The following is a 15,984-nucleotide window of genomic DNA, read 5'->3' as shown; positions in this document are numbered from 1 at the left end:
TTCTTTGTAGTTTGCCAAACTAGATGAAACAAAACAAGTTATATTTGAGTATCATTAGTAACGTGTGCAGTTTGCAGTCAGAAAGTGATGTATAAACACTTAATGGTCAGCTAAGTAATACATCTAAGTGGGGATTGCTGCCAGCATGAGAGAAATGCAGTTCCTCTTGTCCAGGCACCCGCCCTGGCGCTCCACTGAGGAGTGGGGAAATCTCTCGAATGCAGTGCTGACCTTTGAAAGTGAAAACAACGTTCTGATGCTTTTCTTAGTCCTGCTGTAACTTTCAGGCAACACCTGCTGTGACTTCAACAGTAGAAGTTCACGTGTGCTCTGTGCTCTACGATTTCTGCAAGCTGTAAAATCTGCCTGTCCTTCACTGCCCCTCGGAAGAATGCCGTGCTCTTGAACTGCTGTTCTTGTCTCACCGTAAGAGGCATTCTGTCCTCTTTGTGAGACTAAGCTCTTCTGTGTCTTAAGCTGAGTTTTATTATTCACAGATAAATCAAGTGCCTTAGTTGCAAGTATAAAGTACCGTGCTGACAATGTGAACCGATGCTTCTACTTTACACGGTGATCCTGCTCATTTGAAAAGCTGACTTTTGGGTGTTCTGAGGGCTGCGTTGCCAAGATTTTGTAGAGTACTGCATTTCTGTTCCTCCCTATTACTGTTTTCAAAATATCCATTCAGCCTTTTGTATTTCTGGGAAACTGGAGGGAGAATAACTTGTGAATTCTGTGTGGTTTAGCACTTTTTTTTTTTTGTCTTGTGGATTCCTGATGTGCAAGGTGCACAGTGAAGTTGCTCACCTAGCTACTCCAGCTGCCTCTCTGAACCAGCTGTCTTAATTACAAAAATGATCAAGAAGTTAAAAGGTAGCGAGACCTCTCCTGTTTATCTGCCTCTTGGAACAACCAACTTAGATCATTCAAATCCTCGTTACGATAACCAGCTTTGTGATGCTGCCAACATCTGGCAGGGTCTAATAGCACGGTTGGGTTTGTAAGGTGCCTGGGAAGGCAGCTGTCACTGCCAAGTCCTGAGGTCTGGGCTGCATCGTTGCTTCCATGAGGTGCTCTGTTGTGACTTCTTCCTGCTAGTGTTACTTCCAGCATCTTTGCAGGGCTCTGGATGTGCAAGTAGAGAACACGAAGCTCTTTCCCGCTTTTAGCACCAGAGCGGTCCCCTTAGCCACTACTATCTGACGTTTGCATTTTACTAGGACTGAATCTGGCTTATTCCTCCAGACTGTTGCAGACAGTTTCCCCTTAGTTTATCTGTCCAGTTAGGTGTGACTTGCTGGAACAAGGCACATGGACACCTGTTGCTGAGCGATTAGTGACAGTAGACACAGTACCCAGTGCCTTCGTTGCCTTGGTCTTGACCAACAGGGTTTTCCAGGCAGTGAAAAGGTACAGTGAGGAGAAGAGCCAGCAGCAGTGGATGAGGATCGAAGTGGGAGTTACTTCGGAGAACTCAACCCATACAAATTCACAGGACCTGATGGGCTCCATCCAAGATGTGAGAGAACCAGCTGATGTCCTCGCAAGCCTCCTTGGTCCTCTTTGGTGACCATCTTTGATGGAGATGAGGGACATTCCTGGTGACTGAAGGAAAGCAGGTGTTGCACCCCTCTTCATGTAAGGCCTGGGGAGCAAGGTAGGAGCCTGCACGGCGTCAGCCTTGCTTCTGCCCCTGGAAAGCCACACAGCAAGTCCTCCAGGAACACATAAAAGTGAAGTGGTTGGGAACAGCTGCATGAATGTGTGAATTTACGAGGGTCAGCCATACCTGACCAGCATGATTGCCTTCTATGATAAACCAACTGAATAAGGGGAGAGCAGTGCATGGTTTTTACCTCAACAAGGCTTTCACCGTGTGCTCCCACCATATTTTTGTGTCAAAGTTAGGACCTTGTGGCCTGGGTGGATGGACAACCAGATGGGCAAAAAGCTGCCTGGTATGTGGGGCTCAGGGTCATGGTTGGCCTCGGCGGGTAACGGGCTGGTGTGCAGGCACAGTGACACGAGGGTGTGCTGCTTGTGCAGTAACAAGGTGCTACGGGTGTCTGGCTTGGCACCTGTCGCGATAAACGTTTCGTCAGGGGCCTGAAGGAGGCAACCAAGGGCGCCCTCGTCGTACTTGGAGGTGACACCAAGTTGGGGAGAACCAGTTGGTAAACCTGGGAGTGGAGCTGGCATCCAGAAGGACCCTGACGGGCTGGAGGAATGCGTCAACAGAGACAATGGAATTTAACAAGGACAAATGCAAAGTCCCATTTAAAACCAGAGTTTTTGGTTAAAGCAGCTTATGGCTTCAGCTGAGCGGTGTGCCAGACCTGGCACTGGGTTTGCACCTGCGCTCACCGGGGTGGCTGCAGTGGCGGTGGCTGCTGAGGGCGTGCCGGGCGTGCATCGCTCTTTCATCAGAGATCCAGCAGGAGGAAACTGGTAACTATGGGCAGTGGGTCGGGCAATCGATGTGTTTTAGGGGGATAATCAGGTACCTTTGTTATATTTTTGAATTTGTTAAATGCTGCTTCCCACAACAGCGAAGCTGGGTGCTCATTGGCAAGAAGTAGCTTGTTGAGCGGGATGACGAGGAGATGAACAGCAGTGCTTTGCAGCTGGGGTTCAGATTTTTTCAAGTGAGCCATGTAACAGGTGTTGTACCTTGTGTGTGGAAGGACAGGGTGCTTTGGTCTTTAATTGTGAGCTGCTGCTTATTCATAAGAAATCAATACGTTGTGAGGTTTGCAGTTCGGTTACCGACTGATCACCTGCCAAAAGTTTCTGCTACTTTAATACCCAGATATGAGCCCTCTGAAATCAACGCTCTGCACAAGAGCAGATCTCTACAGTGGTTTTATGGTCTAGTGAAGGATTTTGCAATTCAAAGCTCTTCTCAGCCAGAGAAGGATCAAGTGACTTTTTTCCATATCTGGAAATTATATTATTAATTTCAGAACAACAGTAAAAAGCTGGAAAGTGTAACTGGGGTGTATGTTTGTTCCAGCATGAAATCTCTCATTGTTTCACATAAAAACCCCTGAGATGAGGTAGGGCTGATAGCTGCGTGGAGCTTTGTTGGTGCCTTGTCAGCTCTCCTGAAGATGGCATTTGTTTGAGGTGTGGTGGCCACCTCATGTTTGGCTTGTGTCGCTGTGCTGAGGTGACAAAGCTCCCACTTCCCAGCAGAGGGGACAGCCTGAATTGTGTAGGGGTGTGTCTGTCTGGATTTTGTTGTAAAATGTCAAATTAACTTTTTGATGTTTTTTATGTACTGCATGTTCTACTGTCCTAAAGTAATCTCAATTTCCCATGAAATTTAAATACTTATTTTGTAAGCTTTAAAAAATAATTTTTAAAATAATAAATTGGCTACTTCACTTTATGCCCCACCCCCACCCCCCCAAAAAAAAAAAAATCTGATCAAAAAAGCCTGAGGAGCCCTGTTTTAACGCTCCTGGTACTGGGTTTTTTCTCTAGCAAGACATACGGTTGCTTAACAATCCCTGTATTACAAGCCAGTTTCAGCGACGGTCCTCATTACTGCACTGCTTTAAGGACGGGTCTGCTCGGCTAGCTGATTTATCCGCTCTCTGTAGTAGTTAGAAAAAATCTGCAGGAGCATCATCAGTTGTGTTTGAGGACACAACCAAAGGAGGCCTGATGACCAGAGCGTGGGTGTCATCCTGTGCCGGTGTGGGACCTGGGGGCAATGCTGTGCGCGGGGTGCTGGAGCAGGACTCGTGAGGCTGCAGGCAGCACTGGTGTCCACCGTGGTTGCTTGGATGCTGTTGGGAAAGCAGCCTTTCTGTAAGATGTAAATAGCGATGCTGGCCTCTTTGCAAAAAGTGCTTGGAGGCTGACAAATGAAGTTGTTTAATTTTACTCTGCTCCCACTATAATATAATGACTCTTCGAGGGAATTTTTAGAAGCTGCATTATCCTTTGAAAGGAAGATGAAATACAGAAATATGCCAGATGCTCTTAAGGATGTAAATACCCTCTTTTTCTGGCAAAATTGTTAAGCCCAACAACTGTCATGAGCTTTACTTTCACAGGGTGATATGAGGCCGTGTGGAAAAACAAGCAGCAGCATTCCTCCTTCCCTAGTTCCCCAGTATAAAACTTTATATTATTCAAGGCACTGGCTTATTAGTTCCCCAGCACAGATGTTAGTTGGCTTGGAGTCTCCATGGCTCGTCCCACTGGTATGTGTTTCTCCTCGTTACTTTAGCCACTCTCCAACAGCACAGATGCTTTTAGGTTGTTTTCTTCTGCTGTGGTAGGACATAATGTACCTTGCAGCCTGTCTGCTTTTTCTTCCCCTTTTTTTTTCTATCCCCTCTGTTTTTTGGGGTTTTTTTTGGTAAAATTATTTAGTGGTTTTTCACAAGCATCTCATGCTTCTTTTAAGGCAGCAAAGCCCTGTGTGAGGAAAGGACACATGTAGCATCTTCCATTGCGACTGCCCAAGTACCTTCAGCTGCAGGAGTGGCAAGTGGTGCTGACAAATGACTGAGGCTCTTAATTCCTACCTCTGTCTGGAGCAGGTGTGAGTAGCTTTGAGGTTCTGCTGACCTGCTGTGTGGACCTTGCTCAGGGGCACACTTAAACCCTGGGGGGTTGTTGTGTTAGGGCTTAGCGATAAACCCAAGTCTCTTTCTAAGGGAGGCCCAGGTATTTATTCTGCAGGAGGATGCAAGGATGTCTGCCCAGATGTCAGAGGGTTTATAACTGATTTTTCTTGAGGTTTTGCTGTTGCTGTCCTAAAATCTGACTGGTTATTGAAGGAGAATATGTATGGTTTGTTCAAGTCAGCCTGACTCTCTCTGGAGCTGACACACACACTGGATTACAATAGTCTCCTGCTGGTATCTCATAAGTGTCACCCTTGCAGCCTCCCCCAGCAGCGTGCCAGAGGCAATGGGTGGCTCAAAGCATGCTGCAGCAATTTTCTGAAAAAGCCCCTGTTTACAGCAGTGCTTGGGAGGCTGGGTCTCCTCTGCCTGTGGCTTGGAGTCCTCTGTCCTCACCCTCTGCTCTCCTCACCACCTGGACAGTGGCCAGCCACAGGGCTGAACAGGAGCAGCCCCTGAGGAGGAGGAGGAGGGGAGGAATTTTTTTGGTTGGAACAGCAGGGAAGGGGCAGTTAGTGCCCCGCTGCCCCCAGCACAGGTCCCTGCATCGTCCCTTCCAGGCAGCAGCCCCAAGGGCTTGGGGAAATCCTCGATTTCATAAGTAGGCACTAATTAGCACTGCTGGAAGACTTGTAATCTCACTGAGATTTTCATTTTCATGGCCTTGTCTAGAAAATGACCTGAGCGGTGCTGGCAGGTGCTGCTTTGAGCCTGTCCAATGCAAGGGGACGTCCTGACGATTCATTCACTGAGCCTGCCCACGCTGGTGCTGGGGGTTTGGAGCAGGCAAGCAAACACCATCATCTGCTCTGGCCAGTGCCTTTTTGGCTGGACAGATGCAGAGATTTGTCTGTCTTCTTCCAGATCTCACCGCTGGACTTAGCCTGAACTGTTACAAAAGGGGCAGATTCTGTGACCACAGACACCTGGTGATGGGACAGATGACTGGCCGTGAACATGAAGTTTTGCTGGAAAAATTACTGTCTGTAATATATACTTAAACCTCAGAGTATTTCCAGAATACCTAATCTGGAGTTGTTCTGTGTTGGATTTGGCTTTCCACTGTTAAACCTGTTAGGCACCATCCAGTGACTCAGCAGGTATTTTGTCACTTGTTTGCAGCAAGGTATGTGCTGTCATGAAAATGCAGGAACAACCTTTTTGCTTCAGCGCTGCTGCCAGTTTAGTTTCTGTGGAGTTCCAACAGCTCAAGCCAATATTCCAGGTTGTGTTTATTTGGGTGGTAAGGTCGTTTGTCATATACTAAAAACCTGAAAAGATGGAAGGTTTTGTGTTTTCTCTGCTCAGTTCCAAAATTCCCCGCAGCTGGCACTGGGTGGTCACTGTGGTGCAGCTCCTCAACACTTCTAACAAAGAACTGAAATTTTATTATTGCTCCAGCATTAATATGTTATAATCTAGAATCCTAGCCCCTCTGCTCTCCTTGAATTAAACACAGTGCTTTGAGATGCCTCTGTATCTGCAATGGTCAGAGACAATCCCTGGAAACAGGGAGCAGATGTGACTCATGTCAGTTGTGTGTAGATGTGCCCATGCACAAACACATGGTGTCACATGCCTTGCGGCACTGGTAGCAGAGCAAATGGCGAGAAAAACATTTCTCTTTCTGACTGAATTCCAGCATGGGTCCGATTCGTGTCTCTTCACCTTGCACAAGCTTATGAGTGCCCCAGCTTCCCTGTCAAACATTTCTTGAAAATACCCAGTCTGAAAAAGTGGCCACCAGTGCAAGTTGTGCGGTCAGATGGCAGAAGTGGAGCTGGGAGACTTAAAGGAGAAAGCCACAGCCCAGCACAGCTAATCACAGGCAAAGGCTTCACTGCCAAAGCCATTAGTGTTTCTTTGAATTAGTGACACAGGAGCTGAGAAACTCCTGAGAGGAAGATTTGGGAGGGTTTTGCATTTAGGGATTTTACCATCCACGCACAGGAAGCAGGGAGACACTTGTGTCCTGGGAGGCTAAATCTGCCACCCAGAGTAATTTTTCTAAGGACGCTCAAATTATTGTTCACCTGCAGCAGAGCAGTGGAGATTGCATTTGCTTTTACTCTGGAGCATGCCTTGCCCGAGGATGTATGCAGAGGGAGTGGTCTCCCGAAGCAGGCACAGGCAACTGCTCAAAGCACTGGTCTGCTGAAACGATGCTCTGTTTGTATATGGAGCTTGGAAGTGGGTTTTTGGGTTTGGAGTGTTACCCATGCAGAGAGGCTGTATTTGCCATAAAGTTTGACTGGGTCAACCTGAAATCCTCACAACCCACCTGCCTCAGCATGCCAGGACAGTTTTCAGTATAAGGAAATGAGGCAGCTGGAACAAGACAACTCTGGGTGTATGGCTGTGTTTCCCCATCTGGGTAGGAACCACCATGGTTGATGTTCTCCTGCTCAATACCCTGGTCCAGGATGAATGAGAAGGAGCCCAAGGTTCCAGTGAGCTGTGCTTCAGGTGAGGCACATGGAGACAAGAGCCCATGCTCCAGCAGCTAACCTGTGCTCCTTGCTTTTGCTGATGTGTCTTGAAGTGTTTGTTTCTGATGGAGGCTTCCCTGGGATGCAGGGGGTTGTCAGGGTGATTTTCAGCTGCTCCAGTTGGAAAACGTTGGCCTGAGTAATCCAAGAACCAAGTTACATGATCAGGTTTTGGTTTGCCTATCTATAATTTTGTTAGTATGAGCACAGCAGTGAGTAGATGCAGGTGGGTGGAGGACATGGGCTGTGACTAACTCTCTGCTTTCCAGATGGTTTGTTTTGTCCAGGTCACTCAATGTGGGTTATAAATGTGATAAATGGGAACATGCTGTTTACACATAACACCACCAGCAGTATCTGTAACAGGAATTAGGATGATAAACTCACAGGTTATACACAGTTACAAAGAATGAGGCTCAGGCCTGGGCATCTTCATTGCCATGCCAAGGAAACCTGGATGATGTCTTCCCTATTTGAAAGACGTGTGGCCAAACGTCACAACATTCAGAAAAGTTTTGATCAAATCAAATTTGGTACATGGAAAAAGCTTTTGGGCTGGTTCTGCCTATCCTGATGTGAAGAGATTAAGGGTTTGGATCATTCACCCTCCCAAAACAAAGGCTAGAAATGAAAAGATTGGTGACAGGTATTCAAGAGGATTTCTGATTTCTGAGGTTTGATTCTGAGAAAGACCAAGTGGGTATCTCTGAATACCTTTGAGCTAGAAGCAGGAGGGTCTCTGTCTTCAGGGTGGAGCTCTAGGAGCTCTTCACTACCAGCCTCTCCAGCCTGAAACCACTCATCAGACAGAGTTGCTTGTAAGATGGGGGACTGGTCCTGATTAACCCAAGTTCCTTCCAGTCCTTACTTATGTATGTTTGGGAGTTTTGGTAACTTCTCCTGGGAGATCTTACCCTTAGGAGCTGGGAGAGCGTCATACAGCTTAAGAGCAGGGTCTGGCACCTGGTTGGCCTTGCAGAGAGGGAAGGGGCCAGGAGATGCTAACACGGGCCAAAGAGCTGAGGCTGTCTGGGAAAGGTTTGGAAGCAGGCCTCCCACTCCCTATGCATGTACGTAGGCATCCTGGGTCACCCTGGGGCTGACTGTGCTGACCTAGCACTGTTTCTGGTAGCATCTCTCTTGGGCAAGGTATGGCCAACTCCTCAGTGCAGCCCCCTGTGCCTGCCCTGGTGTTATGGGCTGTTGGGAAGCTCTGTCCCCTTAAATCAGGAGTGGATGGTAGGGCAGAGCGTGGGGCCCCGGGGCCATGCAATGCCCTGAGCACAGCTGTGCACCGGGAGCTCGGGGCAGCTCTGAACACGCTTCTGGAGAGATAAACCTGTGCCTGTCTGCTCCTGACCCTGCGGATGTCCTCGTCCTGGGAGTGTCTACCGAGCATCATCAGAAGGCTTGCTTTTGAGATCTGTGCCACCAGCCAAACGCTGGTAGGAGCGATGAAGGGCACCCGCCCAGAGGGTCATGATCCAGCTGTGTCTGTGTGCCTGTCGTTGTACAGCTGTGCGCCTCGCCAGCCAAACCTCACAAATGTGTGGCACTGGGAAGCTGCTGGCAAGGAAATATTTTAAGAGCAAATGCAAGAAACCACTGCACGGTTTGAAGGTGTAATGAAGACCTGTAATAAAGCGTCTTAAGAAAGCAGAGATGCTGCACAGGTTCTGGTGAACTTTCTTTTTTCTTTTCTGAAAGGAAAACCATAAGGGAATTTGAAGGAATGTTTTTGGTAGGTTTAGGGGGTTTGTGTATGTGTGTGTGTAAAGTGGTTCAGTTTGAACTACTGTCACACAGTCCCCTTGTATTGAGGGTCTCAGAACTGATCGGAAAACACTCGGTGAGCAAACAAGGTCTGTCACTCACCAGTGGGGAGGCATTGGCACTGGGGAGCAGAGCAGACCCGGTGCTGCCTGCAGCTGGCAGGGGTGAGAAATGCCTTTGTGTGGGAGACCCCCAGGTCCTCAGCACAGGCCCCAACACTGAACATCGCTGGTCCCCGCTGGGGAAATGTGGGCAGGAGCCATGAAGCGTGGCTTGGTGCTCAGTCCTGCGCCCAAGACCTGCACTCGGAGAGAGTCATGTTGAGCCTGAATGGGCATCATGCTGATGCCCTGGCTCTGGGGCAAACTGGGGCTGTGCACTGAGTCACTAGTTTTGCACAGTGGGGGATGTGAAGCATTTTTGCTGTACTCTTAGTGACCCCTGAAGTCTGTGCACTGGCCGGTCAGGTGCAGGGGTGCAGCAGGAGGTGCAGTGGGGCCGTGTCCCCGGCGGGGAGGTGATCCTGCGGAGCTGCCTAGCCATGGCTGGCTCCTAACGCTGCCCCTGCACGCAGGGGATGTGATCGCTGTCTGCCTAGAAGATCATGTTGGCGACACTCAGGGACCCGCAGCTGGGTAGGAGATGGCTGATGTCAGAGCGATGGACCCGTATCTGTGGCAACCAGAATAAATAAATAAATAAAGCAGGCGTGTGTGCTGGAGCAGGAGGCGTACAAGCCGCTTCTCCTGAGCGCAGCTTCGCTGAGTATCTCTTAAGCAGCTTAGCACCCTTGCTCCAGTTTATTAGCTGAGTGCCTTTGTGTCTGCCGGGTGGCTGAGAGCATCCTGCTGCCGGTCCCCTTGGCAGGGACCCCGGGAGCCTCCCCAACCCTTCATCCCTTCCCCCCCCCCCCCCCCCCCCCCCCTCCCGCGGCGAGGGCAGTGGTTTGCTCCGTGCATCCAGAGCTCGATGTGAAGCCACTGCTCGGTGGTGAATTTTGGCCCCGCCGCCGTGCAAGGCCGGAGGCGTCTGCCCGCATCCCGGTGGTGGGCCTGTCTTCAGGCAGGAGCCTGATTTCCAAGAGTGGCAGCCAGCGCCTGCGGGAGGCGAGCAATGTTGGAAGTGTCGTAGCGGAGACGGAGATGGATGGTGTTGGCAGCAACAGGACCATGTCTTACAGTAGATGGAGTTACAACAGGTATCGTCTATCTTGTTTTGGTTTGTTGTTTCTTTTTTTTTTTTTCCTTTTCCTTTCTAATACTGCAAAACTGGCAAGCTGTTTATATAAACTGAGACGGAGAGCCCTCTTCAGGAAAGCATAAACCTATACTTATGCCGCTTTTACCGTCGGAAAGACACCTGAGGCACCCGGGTCTCGGCGACTCGAGCAGTGGTGTTTGCTGGTTTTTAGTAGGCGTTTGTCTGGAAACCAGGGTGGTAGTTTTGCCCTGCTGTGGCAAGACCAGGGGCTGCTGCCGGCCCCGAGCAGTACAGCACAAAGGTTCCCCGGCGCTCTCCTCCGAGCAGGGCAACTGAGATGCAGTGATTGCCTGAGCAGTCACCTAGACTTCTGAAAGGGGATCTCTAGTAACTGCCATTCAAAGCCCTCGCCTAGATGTTTCCTACAAATACAAACTAATGCTTAGGAAAGGAAGGGGCCAGGGAGCCAGGATGTGCCTGAAGAGTGGTATTTTCAAGCAAGAGCTGTAAGGAATGCTGTGTGCAACCCAAGTACCACAGAGCTAAGAGGGCTGAATTAGGTGTCTCACTGAGACAGCTGAAATATTCACACCATTTCATATCAAGATGCAACTATGTATGTGTGTTTTTTCTCTTCCAGGGAATGGAAAATTATTGTAGCGTTAGCCTTGCTTTTATGTGATTCATGGTTGTGACTGACAGGTTCTCAGGTTCTTTGAGCCTGGATTAAAAATAAAAACAACCTTCATACTATTTTTTTTTTCCTTTCACTTTTTGTCTGTATAAATGTTACGCCTGAAATCCTGAAATGGGGCTAGATGCTAAGCAGTGTTAGCATCTCACTGAATCACTACTGCAAGCCACCTCAATATTCTGAAGAAATAACCTTTGGAAGTGGTTTTCAGTGCTTAAACACATATTCAGTGTTGCCCACGCTTCCCAGGTGCACGGCTTTATATGGTTTATATGTACATCTAGTGAGTTTAACTCATTTTCAGTACATTCATATTTCCTCAGCAGAAAATGTATACAGATACATACAGAGGTGGCAATGGGAACGGTGTCATCTTTGAAAAACATGTGTATATGTTTATGTATATGCAAAGCTGAGTTATACAACAAGCTGTGGCTTTATGCATATACTCTCCCACACAGAGGATGCTTTCTGTCTGATGCTACATCTTCAGCAACTGCAGCATTGAGACCCTGTAGTGCTCGGGTCTGTCCCATGCAGTCCAAGTTTGCAGTAGTTTTGATATCCTAACCCTGCAGTAAACAATCCGGATATTTCAGAAAACCTCCTCTTGGATGCTTTCTCCCAGTGCTATCGCATTCTGATTTAACCTTATGTATTGCTTGCCATGTATTTCTCCAGTTTTCAGTCTTCCTTACCGTGACAGAGAAGTTGCTGATTGCTGTTTATTAGCCTTACACCCAGGAGATGTACTGCACTCGTGTCTGCCCTGCTTGGCTTTCATGCTGCACCTGGGGGGGGGGGAGAAATGCAATATTTCAGTGCCCAGGGTGGTTTCTTGGTGACCAGTTTCCAGATTTTTATATTTTCCCCATTAAATCCAAGCTCCATGAACCAATACCTGCATACTATTTATTTTTCAGTGCTGAGAGGCTAAGTAGTGGATGGCTGCTTTTACTTATAGTCTTCCCTTTCTAAAAAATGGTGTGGAGTTGTTCTCGAACACTGAGCCTGTCCTCCCACACCCCTCTGGTGCCCAGGCCCGCGACAGAAGGAGCTACCTCTTTTGTGTCCCAGGCCCTAGTGGCTGCCTTGCCGTTTGCATTTGAAGCGCGTTCACAGCCCCATCTTCGGTCTCAGTCAGCAATGACAGGAAAAGGATTTGGATGAACTTTCTGCCGGGGGGGAACTCTTTTTGAGGATCTTTGAGCATCTGCGGTGTGTGCCGAAGCCCAGGGACATGGGCTTTCCCTGCTGGGCCCTGCTCCAGCAGGGGGTTGGATGCCTTCCTGACCTGCAGGCTCAGGCAAAGCCCCACAGGCTGAGACCCTCCCCCGGCTGCTTACTTGACTGTTGGGGCTTGCATGGGAACATGCAGTTCTTGCAAGATTTCATGAGAGTTGCGCCTCAGTGTAGCGGGTTGTAGGAGCTTTGCTAGTCAAGTTAAACCATGTAATTTGCTCCTTCCTCAAGGGACACTTGTAACCTTGGGCAAGAAATGCTGCTGCTTGCAAAGCAGAGGTAAAGACTCTTCCGTCATTTACAAAAGTCCTGTGAAACCACGTGATGATGCTTGGCTTATTCCTCCTCACCAGTCTGCACGAAACATCATAGCTGGGGTTTAGGGCTGGGGTTATTCCAACATCAGCTGGCAGCAAAGAGAGCATAACTGATTTTTTTTGGGGGGGTAAAAACCCATAATATTTCCAGTTCTTAACTCTGTTACTCATTACGGTGTGACCTGCAAAAGTCACTGTGCTTTTTTGCTTGTTCCCTCCTCTATTTCCTTGGAGTTAGGAGGGGTCTAGAAACATACCTGTCTGCACAGACATGTGGGGCAGCACCATGAACAGCTGAGCGCCGTGCAAAAGCTAGTGACTGCTCCTGCTGATGCACACCCAGGTTTCTCCTCTTGATGTTGGCCCCCATGAATCAGCATTGCAGTTATAGAGGGACAGGGCCGATGGAGCAGGTGCTGCTTTTATAAATCCAATTGCATCTATAATTTTAAAAAATGCTCAATGTCAGTTGAATCAGATGAAGTGCATTAAACAGAGGTTGTGGCCTCTGGACTCTGTAAGACGCGTGATGGTAGAAACCCATGGAAAGGCGGGGAGTTGCTGTGTCCCTTTTAAATGGCCAAGCATGTGCCTTGCAGATTAAAGCACTGATGTGCAGTATGCAGATGTTTTTCTAGTGGGGCTTGTCTGGCATTTGTTGTGTATCTCAGCATTTGGCCCTGTGACTGTGATCCTTCCTTAGACTGGATGCACAGAACTTCTCTACAGGAAACCCACCGCTCATTCCTGCGGGTAGTTTGTGCAATGAAGAACAAGTCCAAACACTGGCTGTGAAACTTGAGGTGAGGGAGCCCCATGCAATGAGAGGAGATTGTTCAACAAAGTTCACTTCAGCTGCTCTCCTAACCAAAGGAAAGCTTCCCCCCTCCCCCAACTACACCAGTGCGTATGTGAAGAGGAAACAGGTACAATATAAAAGGCCTGTTAAAGATCACATGTGGCGTTTCCATGTCTGACTTGTTGGCCTTCCTAAAAAGCCAGTCTTGTCTTGGGCATATCTTTCCCTTCCTCCCGTTTCAGTGCTGTGATAATTTCCTTGTGACTCTGAACGTTGCCAGCTGAAAGCAGGGGATAGGCAGCAATTTAAACAAAGACTAGGTATATTATGAAGGTCCTAAAAACACTCAGGACTTCTGCAGTCAACCAGCTAGTTCCTAGAGAAGGATAATGCCGCTCTTTCACTCTCTGCTCTCAGTGATACCCTGTTTTCTGGACAACTACTACCCATTTCTATTCTGTTTCTTTTCCTCCTGAGCAATGTGTTACCTGCTCACCGTACCTATGGCCCCCAGGAGTGCAGAAGTGCTTGTCTTCCAGAGAAGACACAAACCTGCCCTTTCTCATGTTCTTGGTTTTCAGTGCTGGGACGGGTTTTGGCAGCTGGGCTGCTGCCCATCAGCACTCTTGCCACTCCACAGCTTTGTCTGGGGGCTGTGCAGCACCTCACTCTTGCGGATGCCACACAAGGACTAGTAGAGCATTTCCCCATCAAGCTCTTCAGGAAGTGTTCACCCATCCCAGTTCACTGATTTTAAATATTGCCCACGTGGGCTTAAGAGCCACCAGGTAGTACTTTCTTTGGGACTGATGCATTCCTGTAGGAGTTCATGGTCTGTATTCAGGGACTCTCACTTTTAAGGGGCTCTGCTGTGTGCTGTGGCAGTTGCTGGTGGTGCCCGCAGGTAGGACTTGAATGCCGTGTGAAGTTGACTTCCTCTAGGCAACTTGCAGCCAAACAGTTACTGAAAACATCCAATGTCAGGAGTGAAATGAGCAGCAGAAGATGGGGCGTTCAAAAGCCTCCTTGTGCTGGCACTCTCTGAAAATGGAGGTGGCAAGTGGAGGTTTTAAACAGTGCTTCCTGTTGTACCCTGGTGGAAATGGAAGCTCAGAGAGGAGAGTCATTAATATGATAGGAAGGTGAAAATGGAGAACAGGTTTTGGCTGGTATAAGACTGCAGAGACATTCTCGTGAACTGAGCCACCCGAGTCCTTCATAGCAGTTCCAGCAGCTAGAGACCAGGCGGACTGAACACTAACTCTCAACAGCACCACTCAGATTTGACTGCTGAAGTTCAAAATGGTGCTTGTGAAGGTCTGAGGGAGCTCTGATACCATGGACGTAGTTAAATCCAAGCTCCGGGGAGGCACAATTTAGGAAAGTGTGCAGAATTCAGTCAGCTCATGGACACAGGAGGCAAGTTTGAAATCAAATATAGGGGCAAATACTGTAGACTGGGAATCTCCAGGACGCATTTGGGAAGACTGTGCAAGGCAGCAGTGGACTGTATGATTTTTCAAGGTTTTTCAGGTGTCAGTGGCCTATGCATAGCTCTTACGATGAGAGTCACAACTGAATGGCTAGTCCAGAAGGATTTTCTGTAGTAGCAGTAGAAAGTTTTGCAGCAGCAGGAATGGGTAGCCTGCAGATTATACCTATATGTGAACAGAGAGGCTAGTGTTGCTTTTTTTTTTTTTTTTTTAATAACCTGAGAAACCACAAGAAAATGCAAGCTGTGGAGACGGTAAAAGCCGCAGTTTCTTCCTTCCTTGTTCAGAATTCTTCCTGAGACCAATGCATTCACCATTTTTCTCCTCTATTCTCTTCGCTTGTTTTCCATGCTTATTTTCTGTATTTTCCTGGAGAGCTTTAGTTCAGCCGTACTGGGCTCACAAATTACCATGCTACGATTAATGTAGGCTTTACTGTTAGCATTTGGAAGTATATTTTGGGGAACTTACTCCCAGGATGTTTAAACTGTTGGAGATAGCTGAAAAGTTTTTTCTATTAATCTGTATCTTTGCTATGTTCTGGATATCAGCATTGTTCATGGCTTCCTTTTGAAGCTGCGATTTGTTTTACCTTTTTTTATACCGTGTTGAAAGCTATGACTGTGCATGTGGGTCAGGGTGTTTGAGGGTTTCAATCTTAAATCTTGTGTGAAGGTTTTTATACTTCTCTACCTTTATCTTTTTTGGAACATGCTGTCATCAATGAGTAAATGGGGGTTGTCCTCCAAACTTCATCCCAAAAGGGCTTTCTTAAGGAAACTGTAATTTCTTTTTCCTTCTCTTCTTTGAAATAGCGGCTGTGAAATCCTGAAGCATGCAGGTACACTTCTTACCTTCCTAGGCTTGCTGCAGCGAGTGCATTTTGACTACGCTGAAGAGCAGCTCCTCTCTCCATTCGCAGCAGCACCATCTCAAGCACTGCATGCTGATCTGCTGTCAGGAGATGGGTGGCACATGATGCCCTGAACCTCTGTTGGTAGCTACTGCTAAGTCTGCTCTTAAGGGGAGGTAGCATGTTGAGGAAGATGGTTGAGGAGGGCATCCCTTGGCCACTACCACCCTTCTCTCCTCTGCCATCTTGCGTCTTTAGGTGGTTTCCTCCTGGAGTAGATGCCTTTATAGCTGTAGTCATTGGACAAAGCACCTGGATGGACAAGAAGTGGAAATTGTTCTATGGGGCAAAAGGAGAGGTAGAATCAGTCAGCTCTCAAGTGAAAGCAGAATAAAACATCCATGTAACAGACAAATTTATGAGGATTTAAGTGTTGCACATCTAGTTTGCTGGAAATCTGCTCTTTATTTTTCTTTCATAA

At 48.0% G+C, this 15,984-nt stretch overlaps 2 protein-coding genes across 3 annotated transcripts in view; one reads left to right on the top strand and one right to left on the bottom strand.

Moving 5' to 3' along the window:
* Nucleotides 1-15,984, bottom strand: part of RIC3 (RIC3 acetylcholine receptor chaperone) — a 415,628-nt gene that overhangs the window by 211,713 nt on the left and 187,931 nt on the right. The gene's annotated exons all lie outside the window — the stretch shown is intronic.
* Nucleotides 1,255-15,984, top strand: part of TUB (TUB bipartite transcription factor) — a 163,466-nt gene continuing 148,736 nt past the window's right edge. Inside the window, exon 1 of one of the 2 annotated variants that reach the window (XM_080404749.1) lies at nucleotides 1,255-10,103. In XM_080404749.1, coding sequence (XP_080260875.1) covers nucleotides 10,048-10,103 — 56 coding nt within the window. In that variant the 5' untranslated portion in view covers nucleotides 1,255-10,047. The remainder of the gene's footprint in view (nucleotides 10,104-15,984) is intronic. The other variant, XM_080404751.1, reaches the window with a different exon arrangement.

Source organism: Falco punctatus (assembly GCF_963210335.1).
Source record: "Falco punctatus genome assembly, chromosome: 10".
NCBI classification, from domain to species: domain Eukaryota; kingdom Metazoa; phylum Chordata; class Aves; order Falconiformes; family Falconidae; genus Falco; species Falco punctatus.
This window is presented reverse-complemented; position numbering and strand designations above follow the sequence as displayed.